The sequence below is a fragment of the Chanodichthys erythropterus genome, chromosome 2 (assembly GCF_024489055.1).
Source record: "Chanodichthys erythropterus isolate Z2021 chromosome 2, ASM2448905v1, whole genome shotgun sequence".
Classification (NCBI taxonomy): domain Eukaryota; kingdom Metazoa; phylum Chordata; class Actinopteri; order Cypriniformes; family Xenocyprididae; genus Chanodichthys; species Chanodichthys erythropterus.
The window spans coordinates 14,405,686-14,416,399 of NC_090222.1; the positions used below are offsets into that span (position 1 = coordinate 14,405,686).

At 36.2% G+C, this 10,714-nt stretch overlaps 1 protein-coding gene across 1 annotated transcript; it reads right to left on the reverse strand.

Moving 5' to 3' along the window:
- Positions 1-1,928: 1,928 nt before the first annotated feature.
- On the reverse strand, positions 1,929-4,553 carry LOC137025026 (sperm-associated microtubule inner protein 4). Its single transcript, XM_067393042.1, has 5 exons — positions 4,433-4,553; positions 4,142-4,288; positions 2,569-2,640; positions 2,433-2,462; positions 1,929-2,163 (listed from the first exon to the last, which is right to left on the reverse strand). The coding sequence occupies exons 1-5, from the start codon at positions 4,516-4,518 to the stop codon at positions 2,004-2,006; spliced, it is 495 nt and encodes a 164-aa protein (XP_067249143.1). The 5' UTR covers positions 4,519-4,553; the 3' UTR covers positions 1,929-2,003.
- Between the last annotated feature and the right edge of the window lie 6,161 nt (positions 4,554-10,714).

Here is a 10,714-nt window from a genome sequence, read left to right on the forward strand (position 1 = left end):
TTAGTATGGAGATAAACTTGGGATGGTAACCATCCAGGAGAAAAGGTGTAGGCCTATTTGGTGTACTGTATTAATGCACAGTGTCATTTGTTATAATTATTATATATAGTTAAACATGAATTTGTATATAAATAGTATATAAATACAACAATTAATGGTTGTTATGGTTTAGAAGAAGAAAACTATATATATGGTTCACTGAAAGTATCAATAATACATCTTTCAACAGTCATAAAAATGACAGGGGAAAAAATGTCTGGTAGATTGCCCAGTGAAGGTCACTCTGTTAATTTTTTTTTTTTTTTTTTTTAACATTGATTCTCCCTCTATAAACCTCCAACAATAGCTAAAATACAGATTGCTGTCATTCTTCAGCTTTCTGTATGCAGAGGTGGCACAGATGCTAGAAGAATGAAAGAATTTGTGTTTGCAAACGCTCAAGGACATTGCTTCTGTGAGACATGCTTTTCAATAGTTTGAAGAAGGAATAAAAAGAAAACCATTCTCAGTGAATCTAAGGTCATTCTGGCACCTTTTACATAGAAAAGAAAGGACAAACTCAGAATTCAGTGAACTATCTGCAGCTAAGAAAGCTACAGATAAATGATTTAGTTTATAATGATTCTGATTTTGGAGCAGGGGCGCACATACACTATATTGCCAAAAGTTTTGGGACGCCTGCCTTTACGTGCACATGAACTTTAATGACATCCCATTCTTAATCCGTAGGGTTTAATATGGAGTTGGCCCACCCTGTGCAGCTATAAAAACCTCAACTCTTCTGGGAAGGCTTTCCACAAGATTTAGGAGTGTGTTTATGGGAATTTTTGACCATTCTTCTAGAAGCGCATTTGTGAGGTCAGGCACTGATGTTGACGAGAAGGCCTGGCTCACAGTCTCCGCTCTAATTCATCCCAAAGGTGTTCTATCGGGTTAAGGTCAGGACTCTGTGCAGGCCAGTCAAGTTCCTCCACACCAAACTCACTCATCCATGTCTTTATGGACCTTGCTTTGTGCACTGGTGTGCAGTCATGCTGGAACAGGAAGGGGACCATCCCCAAACTGTTCCCACAAAGTTGGGAGCATGAAATTGTCCAAAATGTCTTGGTATGCTGAAGCATTAAGAGTTCCTTACACTGGAACTAAGGGGCCAAGCCCAACCCCTGAAAAACAACCCCACACCATAATCCCCCCTCCACTAAACTTTACACTTGACACAATGCAGTCAGACAAGTACCGTTCTCCTGGCAACCGGCAAACCCAGACTCATCCATCGGATTGCCAGACAGAGAAGTGTGCTCTAGAGTCCAGTGGCGGCGAGCTTTACACCACTGCATCCGACTCTTTGCATTGCACTTGATGTAAGGCTAGGATTCAGTTGCTCGGTCATGGAAACCCATTCCATGAAGCTCTCTACACACTGTTCTTGAGCTAATCTGAAGGCCACACGAAGTTTGGAGGTCTGTAGCTATTGACTCTGCAGAAAGTTGACGACTTCTGCACACTATAAGCCTCAGCATGCGCTGACCCCGCTCTCTGATTTTACGTGGCCTACCACTTCGTGGCTGAGTTTCTGTTGTTCCCAATTGCTTCCACTTTGTTATGATATCACTAACAGTTGACCGTGGAATATTTAGTAGTGAGGAAATTTCACGAATTGATTTATTGCACAGGTCACAACCTATCACTATACCACACTTGAATTCACTGAGCTCCTGAGAGCGACCCATTCTTTCACAAATGTTTGTAGAAGCAGTCTGCATGCCTAGGTGCTTGATTTTATACACCTGTGGCCATGGAAGTGATTGGAACACCTGAATTCAATGATTTGGAGGGGTGTCCCAATACTTTTGGCAATACAGTGTTTTTAAGAGACTCGGTCTTCAAATGAGATGTATGTATTTTGTTTGTGAAAGGGGTTGTCTGGATTACAAAATGCATTTTGTCCACAAAATGTTTTAATACATAACATTTTTTTTTGTTATTCAGCTTTTATTTTATGTTTATTTGCTCCTTTGATGATGCCGCCACACAACTACAGGAGCAGAAGGGCTGGAAGGCTGGACTGGTGGGGATCGGTATGATGGAAATATAGCGGGATACCGGGGGATGTGGGAGCTGTAAGGATGTTCCCTCGGAATATCAACTTTAATCATCTTCTTACTGTAAGAACACACACAGACACAGGATTATAAATCTTTTACAATGAAAAGATTGTGCTTTCACTCTGTCCTTGACCCATCCCTGCCTGACTGCAAAACTAGTAACTCAGAAACATGAAAAGAAGAGAGCAAGAAGAGAAGAGCAGGTGTGTTATTTTAATGTGCAGTTTATCCAAACAGTTAAAATTAAGGGGGGGAAAAACACACAGCATGCAAGGTGTATAAAAAGAAAAAGAAAAAAACAGACAGAAACATATTTCATAACTTTACCTCATGTCAATGTCCGTTGGTTTGGGAATCCTGGAAACAAACCATAATAAAATAATAAATAAATCAATAATGATAATATCAACCTACTGTTTGATTAGTGTGTGAAATTAACAAGTGAGAGTCTGTGAAAACTTACAGCTGGTCATTCAGTCGGACATTACTCTTCTTGGTTAGGGTGAGGTCATAATATTGCTCAATGATAACAGACCTAAAGATAAACACATTAAAATTTTAGTCTGGAGTCTAAGTTGAAATCTTTTAAGGCATTTAACAGGCATTATCGGATTTTTCATGATCAGTTTTTCAATAAAACAAATGAAATGATATATATAAATAATGTAAATTAAATATTAAACAATACTATATTTCATTTACATAATAATTTAATGAAATGGTTAATAGTTGAATTAATTAAATAAGTTAATAAATTACCATATATATATATATATATATATATATATATATATATATATATATATATATATATATATATATATATATATATATATACAGTACAGTCCAAAAGTTTGGAACCACTAAGACTTTTAATGTTTTTAAAAGAAGTTTCATCTGCTCACCAAGGCTACATTTATTTAATTAAAAATACAGTAAAAAACAGTAATATTGTGAAATATTATTACAATTTAAAATAACTGTGTACTATTTAAATATATTTGACAAAGTAATTTATTCCTGTGATGCAAAGCTGAATTTTCAGCATCATTACTCCAGTCTTCAGTGTCACATGATCCTTCAGAAATCATTCTAATATGCTGATTTGCTGCTCAATAAACATTTATGATTATTTTAAATGTTGAAAACAGTTGTGTACTTTTTTTTTCAGGATTCCTTGATGAATAGAAAGTTCAAAAGAACAGCATTTATCCGAAATACAAAGCTTCTGTAGCATTATACACTACCGTTCAAAAGTTTGGGGTCAGTAAGAATGTTTATTTTTATTTTTCTGAAAAGAAATGAAAGAAATGAATACTTTTATTCAGCAAGGATGCATTAAATCAATCAAAAGTGGCAGTAAAGACATTTATAATGTTACAAAAGATCAGATTTCAGATAAACACTGTTCTTTTGGACTTTCTATTCATCAAATAATCCTGAAAAAAAATATTGTACACAAATATTTTGTACAATTGTACACATTAAATGTTTCTTGAGCAGCAGATCAGCATATTAGAATGATTTCTGAAGGATCATGTGACACTGAAGACTGGAGTAATGATGCTGAAAATTCTGCTTTGCATCACAGTAATAAATTACTTTGTCAAATATATTTAAATAGAAAACAGTTATTTTAAATTGTAACAATATTTCACAATATTACTGTTTTTACTGTATTTTTAATTAAATAAATGTAGCCTTGGTGAGCAGACGAAACTTCTTTTAAAAACATTAAAAATCTTAGTGGTGTATTTTATACATATATATATATATATATATATATATATATATATATATATATATATATATATATATATATATATATATATATATATATATATATTATTAAACAAGAAATGTAAAATATTTCAAAAACATTAATGTATTTAAAATAAAATAACTCAAAATATTACATATTTAATATTTTATATATTATTACATTCAATATTTTTATTTTAGTTATATTATTAAGTTATTAAATGAACTATAATGTAATATTTTATTTACATTATTAGCAAATTAGCAATACTCACTCAGGCAACACAGATCCTCCAAAGCCGAAGTGTTGATGTCCCCTAATGACTGCAGGGATATGTTCATTCTGATAACTGAAAGTCATCTTTCTATAAGCCTGTTGGCTTTGCTGTTTATGATGCCTTTTTGGGTGCACCCTGTTGTCCCTTGTGTAAAATTGAAAGACACATAGTTTAGGTCACATCACACTTAATCGTCTTTATGCTTATGTCCTCAAAACATGATAACAAAGTACTCCTCTTCATTTTATAGAACTAAATCTTAAATGCAGCCTCCTTGAATATTCTCACCTTGGAATATAGAGTCCAGTGATGCTTAACGGTTTCCCCAAGATGGGTGGAAGTCTGAGTGGAGTAGAGCAGGTTTCCTCTTTCATGCTTCCCTGACCAATGCTCTGGCACACAGGTTGAAAAGTGGGCAGGTGTTCAGCCTGATTCTGGTGGATCAAAGGACGGCGAATGTTGGGCAGGTCACCGCCGCCGTGAAAATCGCATCTGCTCCCGTAGGCTTGGATTCCCACACTGTTCATAGTATTGAATCTACAAACAGCCACATGAAACCACAGAGTGACACTTTATCCAAGTCCAAACACCATCACTATGGAAGCTCAGCTGCGGCCTTTGTTGTGTTTAAGGGATTTGGTGATGCGAGATGCTCATTAGACCTGCCTCGCTGACAGATCGCACTTAATCCTGCCGCTAAGCCCTTAAACTCACTTATAAATTCTGAATATAATGCAAAAGTCATCTTTGAACAAATTAGGCTGATGTCAGTTCCCGTCGGTAGGTTTTAACTGTTACACTCAAAGCTAATTATGTAAATTCAAAAGTAAATGTATTCCTAATGAATAATGCAAGAAATCAATAGCCTCCAGAGAGCAATCACAGCTCCGAATGTAAAGTCTGCTGTGGCCGGGTCTCCGAGTGCAGAAAGTTCGGTGATTGTATTCAATAGATAGGCTGAAACCAGAGCAGGCTATCTGAGAAACAGAGATCTAGGCTACTGCAGAGAGTGGAAAAGCATCTCTGGTTTCAGCAGCTGAATTCATAGCACATGCATCCAATGAAAAAGTAGTGCAGTTTACACATATAGGAATGTTTAAAGATGAAACATTTACTCACCCTCATGTGTTTCCCAAACTCATAAGTCTTTCATTCATCTTTGGAACACAGATGAAATTAACTATTTTCTCATCCTTTTTGTCCATCAAGATCCATGCAACCAAAATTTTCAAGCTTCAAAACATTCATAAAGACATTAATAGTCAGTAATGAAGCGAGTGGTTTAATCCAAGTCTTCTAAAGACATACGATTGTTTTAACCGATTTCATTTAGACTTTTATTCATGACATTGATCAATGCACAAAGCACATCAAATTTAGTAAATGGAAGCTTAAAGGGTTAGTTCACCCAAAAATGAAAATTTTGTCATTAATTTCTCACCCTCATGTCGTTCCACAAGACCTTCGTTCATCTTCGGAACATAAATTAAGATATTTCTGATGAAATCTGAAAGTTTTTTTCTTTATCCCTCATAGACAGCAATTTCAAGTTTTTTTCATTCAAGGTCCAGAAAGGTACTAAAGACATCATTAAAATAGTCCTTGTGACTGCAGTGGTTCAACCTTAATTTTATGAAGCGACGTAAGCGACTTTTTCTGCATAAAAACAAAACAAAAATTACTTTATTTAACAATATCTTCTCTTCTGTGTCATTCTCCTATGCTATTTACATTCAGCGCTTCCAGGTCCAGAACGCCGACTCCTTAGACACAAAAAGTATTCTCATCACAATAGTCACATGGACTATTTTAAGTCACGTCGACTGTTTAACGGTGTCTTTAGTACCTTTCTGGTCTATGCGGGGGATAAAAACCTCTCAGATTTCATCAAAAATATCTTAATTTGTGTTCTGTAGATGAATGAAGGTCTTACGGGTTTGGATCGACATGAGAGCGAGTAATTAATGACAAAATTTTCATTTTTGGGTGAACTAACCCTTTAAAAGTGTGCTTGACCCACAAGAACCGATGAAGTTGAGCTTCCATTCATAATTTGATGTGCTATATGAATATAAATGTTTGTCTATGTTATTTTTTGAAACTTGAACATTTTGATTGCACACACTTTCAATGGATGGACAATAATGATGATAGAATTTTAAAAATATCTGCATTTGTGTTTCGGAGAAGAACGAAAGTCTTATGGGTTTTGAACAATGATATTGAGGTGAAGTATAGTCATTATAGTCAAGTTTTACATTGTTTTACATAATGAGTTTAAGTAGATTTAAACAAAAAGTTTCGGTTTCACTTTATTTTGATGGTCCCTTTAACACATTCTGTTGACTATAAGCAACGTTGCACCTACATATCTCTTAACTCTTATTAGATTGTTAGTAGAGTATTAGTTGACTGGTAAGGTTAGGGTTAGAATAAGCTGACATGTACTTGTAAATTTATTTATAGTCAGTAGAATGTCTGTTGGGGGACCATCACAATAAAGAGTTAGCAGATATTAAGCAGAGAGTTAATGAGAGTATGACTTGTAGTTGCAAAGTTACTTATAGTCAACGGAATGTTTAAAAGGGACCATTAAAATATAGTGTTACCAAAGTTTCTTTACAGAGACTTAATACACTGTAGGAATGGATGCAGCTTTGTAAAAGTTATTTTACATTTAGCTGTATTCAAGAGACTCAAAAAACATTGCCTTACCCTCTCCTTAATTTTCCATCCATTGTAATATCAGCTCTCGAAAAACAGTCAGCTTAATTTATTTTTATGTTTCAAGTGATTAAAAAAGAACGCAGACCTGCATGGGCACAATAGTTGCACGTCGTATGATGACATCATAATGGAAATTAGAATAGAATCTTCATTCATTCAGTTAAAATTCTTTTTAAAGGCCTGAGTAATGACTTGATATTTCCTTTAGGTTTCTAAATTGATTCCCCCCACTCATCGCTGCTCTCTCCATTTAAAACAGCAGGAGTGCTGTCCATGGTCCTGAAATGCTTCACTTCCATACATTACATTAAACATACATTTAATATACCTAGTTGTTTTTATAAATGCACACTCCTGGGGAAAAACTCCCACTCACTTGTCTTAGCATGAACATTTGATCGATATACCAGACCCTGTCCGGTGGCACCGCCAACTGCTTGCCAAGCATTTCCACTGACCGGCCTTATTTATAAGGCTGCGTTGAGCAATATATTCAGTATTACACCTTTAATTGGGATCCTCCAGGGGCCTTGTCAAAGGTTTGGAGAAAAGCTGGGATTTAGCACACATGCCAAACTTAAGTTCAGTGACCAATTATCGTACTCCTCTTCGGAGGGGTTGCTGTATTACATCTCCTACTTTTGTATTATGAATGTAGTGCAGTGATCCCACTCCCTTGGTTGCTTGTTAATACTCAACTATAGAGAAGCGGTTTCATTAGCCTGTGTCGGAATATACTGCTGCGGTCCATTAGGGGTGGTTTTAAATGTCAAGGCTGCAGCAGTACCTCATCGTACTAATGAGCATCAACTGGTATAGGCTAAAACGCACACCAGCAACCATTTAAATACGCTTAAGTGATTAACCAATCAAGATCACCATGGAGGATTTTTATGGAGCACAAGACATGAATACTAGTAAACTTCTCCTGCATTTGCACCCTACAATCCCAGAATCGGAGGAAATCCCAAAAATTGCAAGAGTTTAACCCTTGTGCGTCAATTAAAAAAAGTTACACAAAATGTCCAGACAAAATGACAGATTATTTTTTTTTTTAAGTAAAACAAGTTTAAAAAGTGAAATAAGAAAAAAATATAGAGGTTTAAGTTTATGAAAATGATTTATGAACATATTTTATATAAAATACATATTTTATGAAACTCTAAAAGTGCTAGAAAATCAAAGCCATTAATCTAAATAATTTGTGTTAAAAATTTGAGATTGATATCTCAAAAAATGAGCTTTCAGTAAGATTTAGTTTGGGTGCAGTACCAAATTTTCCCCATTAGATGCCAGCAAAGTTCTGTTGGTACACACAGTGGTTGGGTTTGTGATTTGCAGTACAGTAGAGTTTTTCTCTCTCAAATTACACACACACAATTTTAATACACACATATAAAGTGTGACATCCATACCAACACACCCACACAATTATAGCTGCATAATTTATCCAATTGGCTATAATATAATATGCAGAAGCAGAAAACAGGAATAAAGCAAGTATTTGCTTTATAGGCCAAACCTGAGAAAATGGTACCATTTTGTAAAAAAATAGTAAGATTTTAATTTTGAAGCCTTGCCAACAAAATGAAAGCCTGTTAGCAAAGACTGCATAATTTTATAGTTAAATGGCCCTGGGATTAAAAATTGCAGGTTCAATGGTTTTCAATGGGGATATTTTTGTCCGTAAGGTCCTGAGTGTTTTATTTTGTGTAACGTGTAAAATAGATTTATTAAAGGAAATGGGGGTGAAATAGTAAAATTCCAATAAAAATACACACCTGAGCCCAAATGTATGCAGTTGGCATTAACACAAGAAAAAAAAAAAAGAAAAAAAAACAGGCTGGCCCATGTGGTCTGATCGAACAGACGAGCTACTGTTGCTCAAATTGCTCAAGAAGTTAATGCTGGTTCTGATAGAAAGGTGTCAGAATACACAGTGCATCATAGTTTAATGTGTATGGGGCTGCATAGACACAGACCAGTCAGGGTGTCCATGCTGACCCCTGTCCACCGCTGAAAGCACCAACAGTGGGCATGTAAGCATCAGAACTGGACCATGGAGCAATGAAAGAAGGTGGCCTGGTCTGATGAATCACGTTTTCTTTTACATCACGTGGATGGCCGGGTGCGTCGCTTACCTGGGGAACACATGGCACCAGGATGCACTATGGGAAGAAGGCAAGCCGGCAGAGACAGTGTGATGCTTTGGGCAATGTTCTGCTAGGAAACCTTGGGTCCTGCCATGTTACTTTGACATGTACCACCTACCTAAGCATTGTTGCGGACCATGTACAACCTTTCAGGTATTCCCTGGTGGCTGTGGCCTCTTTCAGCAGGATAATGCTCCCTAATACAAAGCAAAAATGGTTCAGGAATGGTTTGAGGATCACAATGAGTTTGAGGTGTTGAATTGGCTCCAAATTACCCAGATCTCAATCCAAACGAGAATCTGTGGGATATGCTGAACAAACAAGTCCGATCCATGGAGGCCCCACCTCTCAACTTACAGGACTTAAAGGTGCCTAGATTCAAAAATTGAATTTACCTCAGTAAATACAGTGAGTCTCTAACTCCATTGTTTCCTCCTTCTTGTATAAATCTCATTTGTTTAAAAGACCTCCGAAGAACATGCGAATCTCAACATAACACAGACTGTTACATAACAGTCGGGATCATTAATATGTACTCCCCCAATATTTGCATATGCCAGCCCATGTTCAAGGCATTAGACAAGGGCAGGACGTCTGGATTTGCACAGCCGAATCATCAGACTAGGTAAGCAAGCAAGGACAACAGCGAAAAATGGCAGATGGAGCAATAATAACTGACATGATCCATGATATCATGATATTTTTAGTGATATTTGTGAATTGTCTTTCTAAATGTTTCGTTAGCATGTTGCTAATGTACTGTTAAATGTGGTTAAAGTTACCATCGTTTCTTACTGTATTCACAGAGACAAGACTGTCGTTATTTTCATTTTTTAAACACTTGCAGTCTGTATAATTCATAAACACAACTTCATTCTTTATAAATCTCTCCAACAGTGTGTAATGTTAGCTTTAGCCACGGAGCAAAACCTCAAACTCATTCAGAATCAAATGTTAACATCCAAATAAACACTGTACTTACGCGATTAGACATGCTGCATGACGAACACTTTGTAAAGATCCATTTTGAGGGTTATATTAGCTGTGTGAACTTTTTTTATGTTGTTTAAGGCAAGCGCGAGCTCTTGGGGCGTGGAGCACGAGAAGCCCCAAAATAGGCAGTTAAAAAAATTTATAAAAAAAAAACCTATGGAGTATTTTGAGCTGAAACTTCACAGACACATTCAGGGGACACCTTAGACTTATATTACATCTTTTAAAAACATGTTCTTCGGCACCTTTAAAGGATCTGCTGCTATCTTGATACCAGATACCACAGCACACCTTCAGGGCAGTGGAGTCCATGCTTCAACAGGTCAGGGCTGTTTTGGCAGCAAAAGGGGGACCGACACAAAATTAGGAAAGTGGTCATAATGTTATGCCTGATCAGTGTATATTAAATTCATAATGACCGTTCTCTGTGCAAACAGGAAACAATGAGCCATTAATCCTGTTGGAATATACATATTGTGGACAGACTTAGATTAAAAGGATTCTTTAATGACAAATGAAAGCAGTCATGATTTTCAGACTGGAGCTACTTCAAAAGCCTTTAGCTCATTAGTGCTTAATGAAATAAAAGAAGGTAGGCTATTGGAAAATAATTTCTCTCTCTCTGTCTCTCTCTCTCTCTCTCTCTCTCACACACACACACACACACACACATATTTAAGCAAGCGTGGTGAAGCCA